Here is a 22117-nt window from a genome sequence, read left to right on the forward strand (position 1 = left end):
CTTATTCTACTGTTGCACTCAGTGGAGTGGGAATAGTAATTTTTACCCCTCCGCTATCTAACACTTTCCCTACTGTTGCTCTTACTGGAGTGAGAATAGTCATTTTTACCCCTCTGCTATCCAACACTTGCCCTACTGTTGCCCTTTCTAGAGTGGGAATAGTAATTTTTCCCCCTCCGCTATCCAGCACTTTCCCTTCTGTTGCTCTCACTGGCGTGGGAATAGTAATTTGTACACCTCTGCTATCCAACACTTTCCCTACTGTTGCGCTCTTTGGAGTGGGAATAGTAATTTTTACATCTTGGCTATCCAACACTTTCCCTACTGTTGCTCTTACTGGAGTGGGAATAGTAATTTTTACCCCTCCGCTATCCAACACTTTCCCTACGGTTGCACTTACTGGAGTGGTAATAGTAGTTTTTCCCCTCCGCTATGTTACACTGTCCCTACTGTTGCTCTCACTGGAGTGGGATTAGTAATTTTTACCCCTTTGCTATCCAACACTTTCCCTACTGTTGCACTCTTTGGAGTGGGAATAGTAATGTTTACATCTTCCCTATCCAACACTTTTCCCTACTGTTGCTCTCACTGGAGTGGGAATAGTATTTTTTAACCCTCTGCAATCCAACACTTTTCCTACTGTTGCACTCTTTGGAGTGGGAATAATAATTTTTTACATCTTCCCTATCCAACACTTTTCCCTACTGTTGCTCTTACTGGAGTGGAAATATTCATTTTTACCCCTCTGCTATCCAACACTTTCCCTACTGTTGCACTCTTTGGAGTGGGAATAGTCATTTTTACATCTTCGCTATCTAACACTTTCCCTACTCTTGAACTCACTGGAGTTTGAATAGTAAATTTAATTATTTTGCTATCCAACACTTTCTCTACTGTTGCACTTATTGTATTGGGCAATTTAAGTTTAATTTTTTTAAAGTTTAATATTTTAATTTTGTCTAGAATGATATTTTTTATATTTTACATTTTTCATATATATAATATTTTTATATAATTTTAAACTAAAGTAAAGATAATAGTTTATTAATTATTTTTAAGTGAATATATGTATATATATACAATATTACGTTTGTGTGTTTATTTTTTTAATTACGTTTATTTGTTATATTTTGTAAAATGTATATTAAATTTTATATATTTTGTTAAAATCAATCATAATATTCAATATATTTAATATATATTATGTTATTTTATATATATATTTAAATCAATATATATTTTTACATCGATATTTTTGTACTTACCTGTTTAGGTATAGGAGTCGATATTTTTGTAGTCTATATTTGTTTTCAATATTTAGAACATAGATATTTTGGACAGGGATATTCTATCATTGAACCCCCTGAGGGGTCAGGGTTGTCATGTTCAGAGGTTGCAAGAAATAATTTGCTCCGTGTTTGGGTTAGCGGGGCTTTTGGTGGCACTGTGAGCTACCTGGTCTCTAGTCCAACATATACTGCAGGGGTGCCTGGAATCAGTCTAAGCACCTCACCCAAGGATTATGTTGTCCACAAATGCGCAGGTCCTACAGATTAGTGGGTACTACACAACACTACTTTGGTTGGTGCCTTCAAGATTTCGCTCACAGCATTGGCTGGCCCCATGCAGATATTGACTTTCTTATTCGGCATGTGACTCAGCTCAAGGTGATTTTTGTTCAGTATGTAAGAGAGACCATCCTAGTACTCTTGCAACGGGCCCTCCAATAAGTGCACTAAATATGGACCACTACACAGAATCCATGAATGAATGAATATAAGTCTTATAAAGCGTGAACTTAGCCCAGGGGCATCAAGGCGCTGCGGACAGAGATCAGAGTAAGAGATATCAATAGATCCATGACATAGCAAGAACACCATGGGTCCTAACGCCAGCAGGAACATTAAGCCACGTATCCCCTGTTTCAGTTGTAAAAACAACCACTAATCTGTGACAATAGGCCCATCACACCAATGAACCCTGCTCCCACTGCACTTGCTGGCCGTATGATAGCTACGTCCCGGGCATTTTGCCAGTACCACCCAGGTGTTCTTTGGTGGAAGTAGTAAGTGTTTTAATCTGGGAATTGGTAACTATTTTCTACAGATATGCCACCAACCATGGCACACATCACGCAGGAAAGCGTTAAAAATGTAACATTAAGCCATCAGTTGTGGATCGAATCAAAGGGACTCTGCGTTTCCCCAAAATTAAAGTCACTAAAGCTCAACAAAAATGTATGAAAGCACTACACCAGTACCACTCCCTTTTGAATGTACTCCTTCCGCATGGGCAATACTGGAACACAGGAACATACATTTATAGATTCTACAAACCATAGGTTGCAGATTTACCTGCAAGATGTAAAAGCTGCTGTGGAGGATATCATGGTGGTCGTAATAGCCCAGCAAGGCTGCAATGGGATTTATTGCATGCAAGAAGAATGGACTCTGCAAACCTCATGCCCTGGGGTTTATGAGTAAAATACAGCCACAATGGGGATGCAATGAGTGCCTCATATCAAAGAGCACTGCTGCCACTGAGTCTGCAGCACTACAGATAGCTGGGACCCTGGCACCCACCCATGGTGACGTAATCCAAACTGCGCCTCCAGCGTAGTTTATCCTCACACTCTGTGCCCCAGGGCTTACTCATGTACGCCGTTGATAGACAATAATCCATTTTTTAACTTTAATGAACTCTTGAGCCTTCTTGAATCAAGTATTGTTTACCCTTATTTTGGCAGCGTGGCTTTCGTTGAGGCTCTTTTCTTGTTTATTGTGAATTGTGGTGAATAAAACAACTCTTATTCCACAGCCTTTTAGGGACTGATGGAAGAATAGCTTCTGAGAGCAGCAATTTGTATTTGTCATCTTTTGTTGATGTAGTTCGAGACATTAAAATGATTAACGGGAACCAATGGTGTATGACTGTGGTGCCGGCTTCAAATAGTTACAAAATAAACAGCTGAGTTGTTTTTAGATGGGCGTGAGTAACCATCCTCTTGTTGTAGCCCTGCCCTTCAAGAAGACAAGATGTTCACTCAGAAGTGCTTAATTTGAGCCGGTGTTTGCAGGTGGGGACCACCAGTACTTTTATTTGGGGGCCAGTACTAATCTTTCCTCACTAGACTTATCCAGAACTAGACAGAGAAAAACACAAAAAAGGCAAAAAAAGGAAGAAGAGAAAGTGGGAAAACAGTGACAAAAGGAGAACAAAGGGATGGAAAATAAGCCGCAAGAGTGAGATTAAGGGGCGGAGGGTTTCTGGTGATGAATTGAAGAGGCGTGAGGTAGAACCAAGACAACGCAGCCAGGGTATTTGGCAGGTCAACATTTGATAGCACTGACCGCAAGCTTCCAAGCAAAGCATTGGGCCTCAGCACTTACTCTTTCACAAATTAAGCAATGTTACTCACTCATCTTTACTCCACATTTTTTCATATTTGGATTCCATATTACAAACGTGCTCTCTTTGCTCAAACTACCATAGTTGACACGTGCCCCCGCATGTCGTATGTGAGACTTTTGACCAGGGGCATGATGAATCTGGCGACTTCTATTCGCAATTTTAAGATGTTTTCAGCAAAGAATACCAATATGTGCCAATGGTCACAAAGTCAAGATTCCTGAAAAAGTCATTTACGATTTGCCCTAACGTGGATTGTTTTCAAACAAAGGTCAGCCACTTATAAGGCACGTCTGCATTTATAGTTAGGGCAGTTCACACATATGACGCATTCATTATGCAAGCAAAAATGTCTAAAGTGCAAAAGTAAAGTTGAAGAGTGTCCACACACCAAGTGCAAAAATCTCAGTGAGTCCTGGCTTTTTAGCACATTAGACTCTTGCTTATAATGCAAAAAACTAAATTCAAGTTCAATTTTGTAAGCTTGGAAAAGTTAAAAAATAAAACACACTTGGATGAATATGACCTGATTGCAGAGTTCATCCAATTAATTGTAACAAATGCAAACTGTCAATGTTATGATATACAAAACAATATCTCACGAATTGTTAAGCAACTGCAACTCATAGTAGCTGTCTTGAGGTCTAATTCTAGGGGAGAGGATGTAGCCTTGCGTTTAGAGCTGTGAACCTCAAAGATGGGGAACCGGGTTCGAGTCTCGGCAACGACGCTCAACATCCTGTGATTCTGGGCAAATCCTTTAATCTTCGTGTGCCTAACAAAAATTAATGTGTCCGTCTGTAACGAAACTGGTGCTCATGTAAAGCGCTCTGATACCCGATGTCTCAGGTCTAGTTCGCACTATATAAAACTCTTTAAAAAAAAAAAAAATTAAGAGGCCTGCCAGATCTGCAAAAGCTAGGATTTCCACTGCACTGGAGGAGGATCCCTCACCTTTAGGGATCCCCACTAGGCAGACTGGGATCTCTCTGCCTTCACTGGAGCAGTTGTGGTTCCATTTAAGAGCATGGGAACTACCATTTTGGTGGCTAGGGAGCATCACTAAATGACAACACTCATCACACCTCTAAATGAAGAAAACTTCACTTCCGTTTTTACGCCCCTGCACAGCCTCAGATAGAAGAGAAGGCGACTGCAAAGACTAAGAAAGGATCATCCCAATCTGATGCACCCCCATCAGTAGCCTGAAGAACACTTGTTTATACCCTGGACCTTTGTGGACTCTCATGAGAGCTGATACAGATCTGTTTCTCCATCTGTCAGCAGTGAAGGGTGTACCTGCTGGAACCTTGCAAGAGCAGGTCCTTTGGACTTCTATGATCATGTGGGTGCCAAGGAACTGGGCTCTTGAGGGACACACAGTGAGCCTACAAGTAGCCGACGTTCTGGGTGGTTGAATGTGGTTGGCTGAAGGGTGCACGCAGCAACAGTAGCCTGCTTTGGATGCTTGAGTTATTCTCAGCCACCGGTAATCCCTCAGGCCCCATCCCAAAGTCGCACTAATTGGGATGGGTATGCCCAGATGTGGGTCCTGTGCACACTGTGTCACTGGAACCAAGCAGTACCCAGCTGATGAGCCCATAACTAGGGTGAAGCCGGTCCTGGGTCCTTAGTGTTCTCGTTTAGGGACGGCCTAGCTTGGCAGTTCGGGCTGGGCTGTTCCGATGAGAGCTGGTTGAAGACTGATTTGCATATAGCTGGGTCCAAACTGAGGTGACATAATGTGCAAAATAACGGAGGATTGGGATGGAGCTGAGTTATTACAAGTGGCTGAAATGAATTCAAGCATTCCATCCATCACTGTTTTTGTACACTGTGGAGGACCCTGTGGGTTGCTGCCAGAAAGAACAGGAGATCATCAGGGCTGGACATTAAGGCAAGTCTATGTCCCTACAGCTAGGTTTCTGCTAAGCAGGAGAAAGCCGCAGTGCCAGAGGCTGTAGAAAAGCTACAGGCAATCCTCAGCGAAACATGTAGGGGTCACTAGGCCCCAGAAGACTGCCCTGGTGGCTAGACCACAACACCAGGAGAGCACACAACAAACCCTGTGAAAATTGAATGATCGGTGACCCGGCTGTTCTCATATGAGTTAGATGTTCATACGTTGCATTTTCAGTGATTGCTGTGTGTGCCCTGCAGTCTCCAGGCCCTCATCTATGCAAAGAAATTCTAAGGAGTGCAGCAATTTCCTCCAGGGTGCCCATTTGGCACTTCATCCCACAGGGCCAATAGAGCACCTCCATATGCCTTCAGCGCTAAATATATGCGTATTTCATAGCAGGGATAGTTGCAGCAGTTTGCATGTGTTCCAGTAGCGGCTGGCAGTGAACGGTGGTGGCGGGGGAGAAAATAAAAAGAAATAAAATACCACTTACCTTTTTGCCAGCCGCCGCCTCTCCTCTGTCTTGTTCAGCTGCCTTTTCCTGCAGTCCCGCCAGCAGGAATCACCCGGCTCCCATGCTCCCCTGAGCCAACCACAACGTTGCAATGCAGCATTGTGACTGGACTGAGTGCCGTCGTTCGGCGCCCAGACGGGGACTGGGAGGCTTTGCATGTTCCTCACCAGGCTGTGTAATGCAGCCTGGTGGGGAACAATCAAAGTGGGCCGGCCAAACAGTCATGTGCACCTAGGGAGTGTGCAAACCACTCCTCCCCCTGTGCCATTAGCCCCGCCTAGCCCCAACCCAGCCCGCAGCTGCAGAAAATAAAATGATGATAATGACGTTATTATCATTTTATTTTTGCTGCTCTGCTCTGAGAGCAGCGGGGGCGACGCTCCTCTGCCATAGCAGAAGAGCCGCCCCTGATGTGCTCTGAGGGCCTCCTGAAGGGACAGGATGTCCACACCCTAAGTCTCCCAGGAGGTATAACAGTCCTGAACAAAAGAGACTTGGTTGTGTTCAAGTGGCTCTTACAGCTAAGCTTTTATAAAGGCATTGGGAATAGTGGATTCTGTGTGGGGAGGATTCACAAGAAACCTCACCAGACAGACATCTTCCTTTTGATTCCTTTGTGAAGATACAATGGTGGAACAAATGTCAAATCCCACACTTCTAGCTTAGTAATTGTGAGTTATGTCTGCTTGGTAAAACCAATGGTTGTTGGTTTCTAATGAACATAACAAGTATTGCTAAAGACTGTAGACCTGATGCTATCATTGGAGCAACCCTGACAAAGATTGTAGGTCTAACCTGTTAATATTTTATGTCCTGGTATGTTTTGGAATTGGAAGATCTAGGGGGTATTGGTGTTGTAGGACTGGGGTCTGCTGGTAAAGAGTTGGTATAAGGAGCCTCCAAATAATCAGGAAAGTAGAGATTATTTTCCACAGAGTGCATGTCATCACAGGATTTTACAGATGACTTCCAAACACATCTGAGCATAAATCTGACAGCAGAAAAAGTAATCGGTAAAAAAGAACCCAAGCAAGTGTTCTCACACAAATAAAATTACTCATTTTAAAAAGCAGTGAGCGTGCTTTAAAAAGTGTTCTTTTCTGCAGGATCTTGGGACTCCCACAAAGATTGATGGCTCCGGATATTTGCTGATAAACAAGGTGAACTTGGATTGTCAAGCACTTGTCATCATTGATGAAAACACACTCCAGGGGCTTCTGATTCTAAAAGCCAGTGATGTGAGTATGGTATAAAAAGAGTACTTAAATGGGCCTTATTGTGGTACAAATTGAAAAGGCAGTAATATTAGAACTGGGAGGCAGTTGCTGTGTTAAGTTTATAATGAGCTGTCACAAACTGAACTGCACAACTAAAAGTAGAGGTAAGCAAATTTTGGAATTCAAGCAAGCTAATTTTATTGAAAAATACTTGATTATGGCTCGTGTGAGGTTGAAGTTCTGTTATAATACCATCTTGACCTTTTTATGGTTGATCTGGCCAAAAAGTTCACCTAAATTGTGTGGTATCTATCATTGGTGCAAAACGTCCATCTACCTACAAATTTGGGAGTGCATGCCTATTTTTCATCAGTTTCACAGGAGTGGTTCCAGGGTAGGGAGTCATGGTTTACACAATACCTACACAAATGAACAAGTAAGCATAAGAAGTAAACGAAATGGGAACATTTTGGGACATTGACTTCATAACGTCATTAAATTGCAAAAGATGTTTCGCCAGCATGGCCTGTGGGTACAATTTCCTACATAAAGCTTTGTGTAAGATTTTTCTGCAAAATAGCTTTTTGCCCTGTGAAAATTCTTCCACTGCGAGTAACATCTGCAGAAAAATGTCCTCCGAATCCTAGGTTTTTTTCGGATTTCCACCGGCTTTTTTCACATAATTTTGAAGTTAGTGATATTTCACACACCTCTGTAAATCATCCTAGAATGTCAACATGTATTTTTGTCCAGCTGTGGAACATATTCAATAATTCGTATACTTAGTAATGAGTGTGCAGCAGTATTACACATGGCACTGTGATCACACATGAAGATTTTCTGACTCTTTTAACATTTAAAACACCCAGAAAGTATTTAATGGACTCAGAGCATGCAATTTACATTTTTAAGAAAATAATCTCTAATAGTATTCACATTCACATAGTGACATTTCTTTTATTGATACAATATTTTTCGGTTGTTGCAAAGGGCAGTTTTTAAATCTATTGATAAGTAAGGTTCTGTAAATTAGTGGGTAATGGGCCATAAAAATTATCTCTTTTGTCAGGTTTACCAGAAAACTCCCATACCATGCACCGCCCTTATGTGTAAACCTGTCCATGGTACGCGATGGTAAACATGGTAAGGCAACTCCCTCCACATACACACTGCTTGCTCCACAGAGCTGATAAGTATTCATGTTGTATAAAATTGAAAATAAGGCTGTATGTGCTCCTGATAAAAGGAGAAAATACAGAAATTCAATAAGCAAAAATAGATTGTCTAGAGCAAGAGGACATGTTTAAATGTATGGCTATTATAAGGATGGTAAACCAATATCTACAAAAATTACGCATCTATAATGAGAAGCTTAGAGGTGATTTGGTTCTGAATTCAAAAGTGAATTACATTCATTACTGAGCTTTAACTGAACAAAGAATCTTGTGGTATCTGAGGAAGACAGATGCCAAAACGTTATAGTGTAAATTTATTTTTGATCTTTGGTGCGTCTAACTTTCTGATTCACTTCTTTGGTTAGTAATTCATTTACTGGGAAATGCTTGGGAAACATCCTTTACAACGCAACTTTTACCACGCAGTGCCTTTACGACGCAACTTTTACAACGCAAACCATTACAACGCATTGCGCTGGAGGGCGCTCTAGGATAGGGAATACGTTTAATTTACTATCCAACACCTTCCCTAGTGTCCACGGGGACTGGAGTTGGAATAGTAAATTAAACTATTCACTATCCAGCACCCCAAAGCGCTATGTGTTGTAAAGGTTTTCGTTGTAAAAACTGCGTTGTAAAGGCATGCGTGGTAAAAGCATGCGTTGTAATGTCATACATCCAAATGCATGGTAATTGTAATCACACAAATGCTTTGGAGGGTATGTAGCAGGAGTTGTCCTAAAATGTTAAGGAAAAGGATAGAGGTAGGAGTGAAAAAAGCTAAGCACCCAAAATTAAAGAAAATAGTATGTAGCAAAATTACAATTTAAGGAAAATTGTAAAAAAATAGAGGGTAGATTAATATAACATTGTGGGCCACGGCATTAGCCATAGCTTCCTATCGTGCCTCTTTTAGAATAGGAATGGCCACGTTGAGGATAGTTTTTTTTCTTTGAAATTGTACAAGATTTTATTCACACTGGATTAACCATGCTAAGCCAGGTTTACTGATTGTTAGGGTGTAATATGTTTTAGTCTTTAGAGGAAAAATTTGTTTTATTACATGCAGGTTTTACTTACTTCATATTTAAGGTCAGAGATAAACGTTAACTGTAAATAAACAACTAGACTAACTTTACAATGCCTAGAGGTGTATGAGAAACCTAAGGCCTAATGTGAGGTGTGGTAACATTTCTCTGAATTATGTAGGAAGCATACAATTTAGAGGAGACTCCACCAATATAGTTTTCTCCAATACATTATGTGGTGAACAAACTTTTTCAGGCACTTTGTAATTGATGTATGACACTTTCTCTATGAATCATAGAATATTCAGCTGCAACCAAACTATAAATTTGTCCCTTTGAGTTGTCTTACCACGCAAAGTAGATAACGCATTGGTGGAGCATAGTAATTGAGTATTACATGTAAACACTATGAAGAGTATGATCTTGTTTCTCTAGACACATTTCCCCTTTCCTATATTTATACCTTTCACAGAAAAAGCAAGAACTGGATGCTTTGTTTACGCATAACATTCAGACGGCCATCGACGTTGGTATTCCTGCAAGAACATTGGTGGATGTCACTTCTGAAAAAATTGGAGATCGCTATAAAAGATTTATTCAGCTCAGTCTGGATACCAAGCAGGTACAGAATTTGTTTTAAAAAAATGATTACGGTAAAGAAGACAGGCGCCAGGCAAGTTTGTCCGTATTAAAGAAAGAGCTGCACAGGTGTGTTGTTGCAAACATTGTCAATCAGTGACTGGGTCTAGAATGTAAAGCATTGCTTGCCTATGTTTTTCCCGAATTGGCCCAGTCTGGTGGCTCAGTGCACTAATGCATCACTTCATGGGATCTGTGGTTGACCTCCTGGTGAGATGTTCAAATCATAAGTGTGTCTACTCAGTGTTTCATCCTGGGAAAGATATTTGGGGGCCTATTATGATGGCGGGCGGATACCGTAACCTTAAACGGGACCGACTGAAGAGGTGCGGCGGTCCCGCTGTGCCTATCAGGATGCGACCGCCACCATGGTGGAACGCATCCTGTATATTTAACATTGTGGCGGGAAGTGCTGTATTCAGCACCCACCACAATGTTAAAAGGGCATGCTGTGCATTGGCATGCACAACGTGACAGGCACCACATGGTGCCTGCCACCTTGTGCATGCAAATGTCGGGGGGTACCATGGGTACCCCCCAAGTGCAACCACCCAACTCCCTAACACCCTGGGGGCCCGCAATGGGCCCCCAAAGGCATTTTCTGCATACCTTTCCATGGCAAGACATGAGACCGCCATCATCATAATATGTATGGCAGTGCCTGGAAGGCACCGCCACCATATTGCATGTCTTTTTCGCATGGTAGGCAATCGAGTGGATTGCCTACTGGCGTAAAACTGGCGGACGGTCTTTCCGTCCACCTGGGTCTCCACCCCCATCGTAATATGGCAGGGGGAAATGTTAGGCAGGTAGATGGAAATGGCGGGCGGATCGCCTCCGCCATACGGGTGGTGGCGGTCCTCCTGCCATTCAAATAGACCCCTAAGTGAGACCTATGGAGTTTGGAAAACAGTAAACATAGGTTATTCAATGCCAAGATGCCCTAAGGGATGAACATTCACTATACACATTCTCATGTTGTGTAACCTTTTCAGTGCATCTAATTTTATTTCTTGAATTTATAAAAATTTAAGTGGAAATTTCACCACGATGCTTCACATACAATTGCACGGAGTAGTCGTCTGTACAATGAAGATTTTAGAAATGGCTAAATTCACTCACTCACTGTGATGAATTTTTCCTACCCTTAGTTACAGGAAGGACGTCTGAGGGAGTAGATGAAGTTCAGGCTAATAACATCCTTGATAGCAGTTAATATTAATCAGCATAAAGAACATTAGAAAAGGACACCCATCCTGAATTAGATTGCATTCAGCAATATATTTGAATTATGATAATTGTATTTTATCACACTTAATACAAATTGTACTTGAGATATTCTGTTTTGAAGTAGCGGATAAGTTGTTTCCTATTGTTAGTGTGAATAATTAAAAGTCTATATGGCAAAAGAAAATATGAAAAAATAACCTCAATGATAAGATACCAGCCCTTAATAATGCAAATTGTTCACCATGACCAAAATTTTGACTAAGAATTATGTCTTTGTTGTCTTGAATTAGTTTTATTTCCTTTAATTTGGATTTTCAACATGGATTATTTCCTTCACCACGTAGGGCTTAGTTTAGAGGTTAGAATTTTTTTCCCCATCCTTTTACAAGGCATTATAGTATCTGCTATATTCATACTATTTCACCAGGGCACCCAATGTTTCTTCCCTGAGGTAGCGTTGTCCACGGTTTTAGTAGACATTTTGCGTTTAAATACTGTGGTGGAAAAGCAAGAACTGCCCACAACACTAACGTCTTGTGTAGTGTCACTTCCCACATGTCAAGTCTCACTAATATTTTGGCAACATTGTGCATTTGTCAAGTTATACATGTCTAGGGGTTATTATTGACAAGTAATTAAATTGGAATGCTCATTGGACAAACTTGCACCAGAAATTGATGGCCATAACAGGAGCAATTTAAAGCTTCATATAAAAATATGTGGGGGGTGCGGTGAGTCCAACTTCAACGGAGGCTAACACTTAATTAGTTCCAGCTCTCACATACCGTTCACCTTTGGTTTCCAATAATTCAGTCCAAAATACTGCAAAACCCAAGGTCGTGTTACTGAGGTGTAGGTGTATCATAAAATGTACCTTTTGAAACACATGGACTCCTCTCGAATGTATAATTTAGGTTAATTTTGTAGGATTAAGGTTTTCTAATAACAGCTTGCCAAGCAAATTGCCACAGTGGAAGATAATTCACTGTCTCAACTTAAGAAAATCCAATATACAACACAAACATTAAAATCGTGCATTATTAAAACGAAGCTGGACACATTCATTCTTGCTAAAATGTTTTAAAAGTTAAACATTCTTCAGCCGCTGATGGACCCCCTGTCTCATTGCCAACCATGTGAACTAGTTACATTCTGATACTGGTAAAAAAAACTGAGGTCTCGCCTGATAGTTGACTAGAGCGAATGCATCTTAACAAAGTTCAACCTGATATTGCTTCAACAAAGGCAGAAGGTATTTTTATAGATCACATTTGTGCAAAGTAGCATAAAGTATAAAAGTATAAGGAGTTTTCAGTTCTCCTATGATGCAGTCACATGATCCACTGATTCTCTCTTTGGGGTATAATGTTGGTACGACATATCATTAAGAGCCCAAGGCCCAGATCTACAAAGCTCTCATGCAACACAGCACACCACCAAAATTCACTGTATTGCGTTAAATGAGAGGGAGAGAGGACAGCACTATATCTATAGAGATTTGGCACTCTACTCCCCTCCCTAGCGACGGCGCAGAATTATGCTACAAGCGTCTCGGACACATCTGAGCGCCATAGTGCAGAGGTGTCTGCATGATTCTAACAGATGTTGAACTGAAAAGGTACCCTTCCAGTGCTATGCTTAGGCTGACTTTACAATCTTTCCTACTTTGTAAGTGTGCTTGTACAGTGTAGTACTCATGCAAAGTCGGAGGAGACAGAAGCAATTAAAACATTTATCCTTGTAAAGTCAGCTTTCAAGTGGTGTTAATTTTTGGTGCAAAACCCTGTCTCTATTGTTAGTAGATAGGGTTTTGCATCAAAAACCGTGGGTGGTAGCACAGGATCACCGAAAGTGGCACCCATGAATGCTCCATTGAGGAAGAGTAACTCTTACAACTATTACAATTTGCATTGGTTTGTAAATCCCCAAAAAGATTTTGCGCTGGGACTGCGTTGAACAGGTAACGCAAACCTGACACAAAACCTTTGTAAATCTTGGCCCAAATCTGATTCTCAGAAACCAAGAGCGTTGAATCACAGGAGTAATTATAACTAGGTATGGTTCAGCTAGTGAAAGAATTTCCACCATATATTCATGCAATAATGGGCTGCATGGGATGTTGGCTAACAGCTCTTTTTTATAGCCAGTAGTCTTCCTGAATTAGGGCTGATGTGGACTCATTCATTTTGCTCTAGTTTTCCCAGACTTTTATGCATATCCTATTGATTTGCATGTTTTCTTGATATGAGATAACCCTTTACAGTTGCTCGTGTTTTCCATGCCAACGATGTAAAGAATTTAGTTACAGATCTAGACAGTGATTTACCAAAGTGAGCCTAACACGTTTGGCCTGTTGGCATATCCTATAATTAAATATGTACTTTGAAGGAATATGGTTGGTACTACATTGACGGGGTGATAAGAGGAAGCTAAGGGAACAAGGTATCCTGGGAGTAAGGTGTGACATGGCAAATGTGCCCCTAATTCAAATAAACAATTTAACTAACTTCTGGTGTTTCTGGTCCTCAACTAGTCACAGTTGCAAAGAGATTGAATTAACTTGAATTACAAAATTTTCAAACAAAATATGGACATGACTGTATGTATGAGAGGCTTTTTCATTGTTCCTGCAATAGAAATATGAAATATTAAACTAAGTGATTTCAAAACAGAAAAAAGTTCTTCAACTCACACACTTTTATTAATTTCCTGTTCACATTACACCTGGACATCGAGGACTGCAATCATTCTTTTAAACTAAAGCCTCGGTTTTTTCTCCTGTTCTTTCCATTCTGATAGATCACTGAAGAATTGAGCTTCATTCAAAAGGCGGATCATGTCTTGCTTAATTACCAACTCACACACAATCTGGAAGCACTCAAGGCTTTACTAATTGAAGACAGAATTGACATACAGGTACTGTATCTCTTTTAACTGATCTATTTAGTTTTTTAGAACCAACCATTAAATAGTACATCTGAACATGCCCAAATGACAAACTAAAAGAAGCCCTGGGTGCCTCTTTACCTAGTGCAAGTAGACAAGACTCTTCATTATTACTTCTTGAGATAGCATTTTGTTGGCTTTTGCTGTGACTAGAAAAATGGCTGTGTGGTGCATAATTATGCATGACTAAGGAGGCATAGAAGCCAGATATATGTACTAAGCTAAAAATCACAAAAAAGTGGCTGCAATTTGTGCACCAACTTTTGCAAATCCTATTATATTTTGCGAAACAACTTTTGTACCAGAAGGTTGCAATTCGAACTACCTCATGAATTTTAATGAGGAAGGTTAAAAAATGCGACCCACTATGTTTTACTGCCATCACAGGAATGCGTGTCTGCTGGGGTGATTAGACCACCATGTGACTGCCTTTAAATAAAGCAATTCGTTTTAAAATGCGGCCCATTTTCCTTAAAGGCTAATAGAATGTTTAGAAATAAGAAAAGTCTGTAAAACGTTTTTAGGAGTAGGCAGTGGTCCCAGGAACCACTGCCTAGACCTAAAAATGTTTTTGAATCATTCTCAAAGAGAAGGTGTCTCTTGCTGACCCTTTCCAGTTTGCGAATGGGTTACCACCTCCACTTTGGTGCAGTTAAAATATTAATGTTTTGCGACCAGATTTTATTGAAAAACATTAATATATTCTATAAGAAATTGCTATTGGCAAGGGATGTCCTAAACACGCACCTTCTATGTAACAATTCTTTATGATTTCCCAAACCCATTTAGCGATTCCGTTACATTTTACTGAATCGCTAAAATATCTAATCTGAGTGTTTGTGATAAGAAAATGGTTGCACATCCGGCCCAAAGTCCCTTCAATTGCATCCACCTGCTTATTACCTATTAAATAATTACTCTAATCATCTTCCATTCATTGTGGGAGCCCTTCCACATCGCTGAGTGCAATGGTACAACACTTAGAGCTACGCAGACATACTACCTGCCTGCCTCAGATTCCCTGGTCTGATCCACAGCAATTTATGCTTCCTCTGCACTACATGTTTTTACCTTAAAACATGTCAATACTCAACATATGTTACTCTTTCAAAGACTGTCTTCATCAGCTCTTATATATCTCAACAGTTCCGTCAGGAAAAAGTCTCTTTTTAGCTTTAATGTATATTCCAATGCATAGTCTTGACACATACATCTTCAAATGATGGTTTCGTCCATCTCCATCTCCACAGATCAGGGTTTGGAATGCTTTGAACTCTATTTGGTCTTGTCCGTTCACCTGACACTCAGCAGCTATTATTTGCCATTATTCACTAGTCCCATTGTGGGACGTCACTGCTGTATTTAGAATATAAGGCAGCCGTCTGGTATTACAGGGCTGAAACATAGTAAAATATCACTGAAACAGTATGATCCAATACACAATTCCCCAACTTCATTGTTCACTACATGAATAGGTCTAAACTTTAGCGTACTAGACAGCAGTTGTGTGCTGGAAGAGATTAGGGGAAATACCAATGTTTTGTACTTATACTGGGGGGGGTTGATATTTTGGGATTGGTTCTAGTTTGACTGTGATGTTGTACAGCATTAAATCCAACTCATTGACTTGAACCCCTAGATTTCATGAGTCAACAATTTCCACAGGAAATCCCAGTTCCATGTGCCCTTTTCTTTGTCTGCAAATGCACGTGGCTTAGGGATTCTACGACAGTGTGGCATGGTGTTGTATCAGGTCAGCTCCAGCAACGTTGTGTGTAATGGATCCTCATGGGACAAAGCTGCTTTTCATTTATTAATGAAACACTCATTTCTGCAGAGTGGCTGCTTCTGAGTGCTGCAGTTTCTCAGCGAGAGGGGGGTGAAATCCATTCATAATTTTCACTCTATTATGCTTTTTATTAGGGACTGGATGAGCTTCAACCATCTGAAACTTAACCCCGACAAAACCGAGCTGGTTTTGACGGGTGGCTCCTCCAGTCCCTGAAATTCTTTGTTTTGGCCTCCTTCCCTGGGTTTCCCTCCCACCTCTTCTTTTTCGGTTCAAACCTTAGGGATTAAACTTAATGTTCATCTTACCTTGCACTCTCAGATTAGTTCAGTTGTTTCTTCTTGCTTTCTCACTCTCCACACTATTCGCAAGGTGTCTCGTTCTTTCTCATTTTGTGCCCTCAAACTCATTCTGTCTGCGATGGTGATCTCCCGTCTAGATTACGGCAATGTCTTGTATACCGGTGTCCCCGCTTATAACCTTCGGAGACTTCAACTGGTGCAGAACCAGGCAGCCCGACTTGCTTACAATCTGTCAAAGTCTCATCATGTCACCCCGCTGCTCAAAGCTCTGCACTGGTTGCCCATCCGGGAACGTGCCCTGTTTAAGATGGGTTGTATTACCTTCCAGGCCAGGGCAGGGACTGCCCCTGGCTTTATTTCTTCTGATATCAAGGCATACCGTCCTATCAGAGACTTGCGTGCCTCTTCACAATCTCTTTTGGTTATCCCTCGTTTCAAGAAGAAGAGGTCAGGAGGCGTAAAATTCTCTATGCTTGAGCCCACTTTCTGGAATACCCTTCCCCTATCCCTCAGGTCCTCCCCCCATTATTCAGAGTTTCGGAAAGCTCTGAAAACATTTCTTTTTGCCCAAGCCTTCCCACACTAGTAGTTCGTTCTTCTCACTGTCCTACGGTCTGTGCTCCTAGCGCCAAGAAACCGCTTGGTGGATGTGCGCTTTATAAATATTTTAATTTAAATTTAAATTTCAAATGTGGGTAACAAGTGTTTGAAAGAGAAGGATACAGGGGCAACAAAACAATAAAGCCATTTGGGTGTAGGTTGGCATAAAAAGAGTTACAGTGATGAGCGAGCCATTGGAAACTGAAATAATTGTCTTTTGCTACCTTAATTTCTTGGCTCTTTTTGAAGGGACTACATTCTGAAAACAAACTCATTTTAGTTAGTTTAGCATTCCATTTGATAACTCTGCTCACAAGGAGACGAATGTCATATCTCTACATTTTCTTTCTTTCTTATGGTCTGGCTTGACAGCCTAGCTGTAGACAGACAATAGTGTGAGAAGGAGAGGGACTTTGGCCCCATCCATGGGTTGGGAGCCAGAAGTACATGTTTTGAAGCATAAGTGGAGTGTTTTCACCAAAAAAGTGATTGCCCTCTAAACAGCTGTGATCATTTGTTTATTTATCCAGCTGCCTGAGCTTGAACTTTCAGAAGTACACATGTGACATGACGCTGTAATTCTATTAAAGTGTCTTGGGTAACTAGATCATTTATGGTGTTTTTCTCTGGCAACAGCACAGATGAAAGGACGTCAGTCATTCAACTACATAGATTTTTGGTCTGGATTGACAGTGCAACTTTCACCTGACCTTTTGTAATGAACAAATATAGCTTTCAGAGTCCTACTTAGAGAGGGGCTTAGACTTCACCCACATATTGGTCCCTCTGACTACAGGGTTTGATTGGGTAAAATGTGCGTGCTCCTGCTGAAAAGGCCTATTTATATTGCACTTTTTGGCTTGCTGCAAGGTTTATACTCAATGGAACCGGACCGATTTGGTTATGGTGGCAAGCCAATGATAATGGGTATAGACCCGATCTGTTTTAATATGAAATGTTATGATAAAGCCACTAGGTCTAATGTAGTTATTGTGAATATAATATGTAAAAGTCAAAAAACATTTAGGTGTGGATTATTATTGTTCAGTATTAAAGCCTACAGAATAGTATTTTGATGGAATCTCACAGGTTACCATAACATGCAAGGGTTTTGATGTTGGCCACCCACTCTGACAAACCATAGGGGGCTGTGGTGGCTTTTGTTTTGCCCCGTTGTGCAGCTTACTATATATTATTGCAATCTGTATTTTTTAAATTGTTGTAATTTTATAACTTTATGCATAATGGTTTCCATTTCATGGGCACTTGAATGGACTGGTGTTGGGTAAAGTATAAAGACAATGTTAACTTCAAACACACTGCAAGTCCACACAAAAGGTAATCTAATCAAATGCTGCCAGTTAGTCACTGCTTGTTGTCCTGAAATGCTTGTCACTTTCCCAGCATCTGTGTTGATGTATTCCACTGCAGGCTGTCAGCTGTTGGAGGAGTAAGGTTCAAAATACTCGCAGCCAGTTAACTGTAGGCACGCAAGTCATGTTAAGTCAACAGCGGCAGTTTCAGTCTGCTGCACGCCTGATCAAAGACCCTGGAATGCAGACTATCTGGTGGAAAAAGACACCGTAGGGCTACCAGGTGCATTTACTTGACAGACATCAATAAGATTTTCTTAGTAATCCTCTTTATTTCGTCTTAGTCTCTTGTATGGATTCAGTTACACTCCAGTTTCAATCTTTTTCCTCTTCCAGCAGTAACACTTAGTCCTTTCTCCGCTCATAGCCATTGTGGTAAATGATGATGCAGGATAGCCAGTAGTAAGGTGATAACAAGATCAGGTTTATTTACAAGGAAGGTGTCTCACGTTACAGGTAAAGTAGGTATAAAGAAAGTCCCACTGGGAGCAGCATCCTTGCTGCTCAGCCCATACACTCCAACTGACACTCTCTCAAACCATGCACACATCAGCATTGTATGTGCACTACAATAACTCTTTTTCAGCTCTCTTAAGAGATTAAGTGCCAGATTTATCAAGGGTTTATGTTGCCCTTGCGCCGTTTGAGGGGATGCAAGGGCTATGTCAAACCTAACCGTGATTAATCAATCCGTGCAAGTCCACCTTGCCTGGCCCTGCATGGCTTGATAAATTTAGAGTAACAGAAGGCCGAGCAAAGCACTACCTTGCATTACTCTGCTCAGGGAGACGTTCCATGGGCTGAGCAGGAGTGTTCCCACGCATCCACCCATGGTTTTTGGCGCATTCTCAGATTAACCATTTATGGTAGACCTGGGAGAGCTGGATGCCTCCCTGGTGTCCTACAACACCAGGATACTGCGGAGCTGGTTTTTTGTGGCAATAGTGTGAAAAGAATGTGAATTAAAAATGTCTGAAAAGTTGTACCATACAAAATTTTATTCAATGGTCAGCCAGACATGATTAAAAATATATAGATATATATGTGTCGGGAAATCTGCCGGAGACGCTAGGTGCCGAGCGGGTGCAAGGCGTTGCGGGCGTAAGATCTTTCCCTCTGATCAAGAGAAAGCTAAGTACCTTGTGATTTCGCGCTTTGTTCCATTGCCTAATCCTCTTGTCCTCCCACAGGGTGTGCCATAATCGCCTCCACCCCCCTCCCGAGACCTATGGGGTGTGGATCTTTTAACCCACAAGTGAGAAATTATCCCTTTACCTAACAAGCCATTGTTGAAAATTAGTACGGTTTGGTGAACATTATCTGCGCCATCTTGCCTCTTCCCCTGATGCCACACTTTTGTCGTGCGCACCCGCCATTTTAAGATGCCCTGATCAGAGCGAACCCTTTTGCATGCCGCTGGCCCCTGATATAGCCCTTCGCCCTCACTAAGCCTGCATGCTGACCAACCCCCTGCTTGCACCTGCCTTGAATCATAAACCCCTCTTCGGCGCTGCTCTGCCCCAGGCCCTCATCCTGTTCCCAGCGCGACACCTCCCTTCTTCCCTTTCATGATCCCCGGCCCTTAGATGCAAACCCCCTTTTTCCCCGTGTGCCCGTTTGTCTTCCCCGTTCCCAGGCCGACACCCAGCTCTGCCGATACCATTCCTTGCCCCTCCCCGTACAATAGAAAGCTTCCCCCATCAAAGGGTCCCCGGGTTGATCAAAGCCCCCACTCCATGAGATCCGATCAAACCCCCCACATTCCGTGAATCGGCGGAATATCCAGCTGCGCGATACTCATCACCTGTTGTGACTAGGGTGGGGACTTCAACTGTAAATGTGTGTGGGAACGGGCCCAAAAGGGGAGTTCCGGGAATGTCTTTTCCATACATCAAAGCTTTAACATGAATATGTAATCTGCAATAAAGTCATAAAACAGTGTATAAGAGGCCAGGCCTCAGAAATGTAGCTAGAGCACCTCAGAACGATACCTTCTGCCCGTTTTGTTGTGTTCTCCTCCGGAGAGAATAAAAACCTTGTTTCCTGCCTTCCAGTCTCCAGCGCCTGCCTCTTCATTGATTAAATAACTAGAGGGTCACAGAGGCAATACCGCCGGGCAAATACCGATTGTCCCCGACCCGACTCAATTGGCGCCCAACGTCGGGCCCATCAGCGACTCGTGGATCCAGTGGGAGAGGTCCCGACGACAGAGTGAACGACTGCAACGATCGGGAGAGCTCTTGCCCAATAGACCCTCGTCTGGCAGCCGATCATCCGAACTTCACTAGTTCCGAACAGACCTCTCTCGAGCGATCTACGGTCCTGACTGGGGACCATTAGGAGTGCCGTGAGAAATACGAGAAAAAGAGGACGATCGGGCGCTGGATTCGGAAGACAAGAAACTGTCCACATGGTCCGGGTAAGGTCGTGTAATCACGACAAGTTGCGAAATGATTGCTTGATTGTTTGATTGCTTGATTATTTATAAAATACTAGTATTACTCTTTGTTTGACCTATTTGGAGATTCACTGTCTGCACACGGAGAAACAGTAGGCTCCTTCTCTTTTGCAAACGGTGAAGGATAGGTAACGTAACCGTCGCGCCTATCTTTCTCCCCCACTGACTCTATTATTTCTTAACGGTTTTTGGGAGACTCCCCACTCCCTCACTGATTAACTGGGTTCTTTAACCCCGAACTACTGTTCACAGATTGTCTTCTGGAGATTCTCTGCCTGCAAACCGGAAACAACAGCTTCCTCTTTGCGGTTAGTGAAAGGGTAGAGGACGCAGACTTTTGCGCCCTACTTACTCTCCCCATTGTCCTTTTTCTATCCTATTTATTTATTTATTAATTGCTTGATTGTTCCGCGTTCTTGGTTACTCTTTTTTATTTTTGTTCATGAGGTATTCACTGCCTGCAAACAACGTAGAATAGGAATATTCTGTCTAGTCTTTGCACCTAGTGATAAGATAGGCACTGCTGACTTATTAGTCCCTCGTTACGAGCCGTCATGTCTGTCTTCTCCCCATTGATTGATAATTGGTTCAGCCCGGACCGTGTATTAGAGGTGGACCATATAGCTCCACTAGAAGGCACCCCTAATAAGGACATGTTCATAAACTATGGATTAGTTACCATAGCCTATAATAAATTGTGGCACAGGTATACCAAAGAAAGTCAAGATAAACAGTGGCCACTGGCAGGATCCTTTGACCTTGATAAAATAGAAACGTTAGAAATAGCCCTTCGAAATAATAAGACAACGCCTATTATGCTCGACAGTCTCGGTATGTGGCGCAGAGAGGCTATGCAACGACAGAGAAAAGACGAGGACAAACCAAGTAGAGAAATATACCGACAGGACAACCCCAGGACACCGCTACCCACAAGTTATCCCTCGACACTACGCAAAAGACGACCAGACTTAGGGCCAGACCAATGCGCTTTTTGTAGATATGTCGGACACTGGAAAGCCCAATGCCCGACTCTACTGAGCGTGAGTAAAGGCAAAGGGCCGACAGGAACGACAGATCGGCAGTATGAGAAAAAGCGCGAGACAAAGAAGAACCCGACTTACATAGACAGACCAGATAGAACCACCACGTTTGATTATGCCCGATGGCACAGATTTCGCCAGGACAATTTCAGCGGCATGCTCAAGTTCTCCTAGGTCGGGCAACGTCAAGACGGGAACCCAGCCTCGCTTTAAAATTCACAGACGGAAAGAGATAATTATGACCAATAACTGTTTTATATTCGTCTTGGGTCTTTGTATGTCGTACTTGTACTGTCCCCCCGTCTGAGTTTGTGTGTATGTAATGTACGAATCTGCGTCATCCCTCTACACGTGTTTCCGTGTTACTCAACCTCTGTTAAGCAGAAACTTAGCATAAAAGCAACCTGGAAAGAAAGAAATGGTACAACAAAATCCGTAGACCATTGATGAACTTGAACTTTTAATTTAACACAGCAAACAAGAAATAATAACGGT

At 41.9% G+C, this 22117-nt stretch overlaps 1 protein-coding gene across 1 annotated transcript in view; it reads left to right on the top strand.

Annotated features, from left to right (window-relative positions):
- The window catches only part of LOC144784068 (uncharacterized), a 1315621-nt gene that overhangs the window by 889181 nt on the left and 404323 nt on the right, over positions 1-22117 (top strand). The window contains exons 46-48 of the mRNA XM_078662758.1: positions 6932-7063; positions 9718-9867; positions 13914-14030. Of these exons, the coding sequence (XP_078518884.1) occupies positions 6932-7063; positions 9718-9867; positions 13914-14030 (399 nt within the window). The remainder of the gene's footprint in view (positions 1-6931; positions 7064-9717; positions 9868-13913; positions 14031-22117) is intronic.

Source organism: Lissotriton helveticus, chromosome 10 (assembly GCF_964261635.1).
Source record: "Lissotriton helveticus chromosome 10, aLisHel1.1, whole genome shotgun sequence".
Taxonomy (NCBI): Eukaryota; Metazoa; Chordata; class Amphibia; order Caudata; family Salamandridae; genus Lissotriton; species Lissotriton helveticus.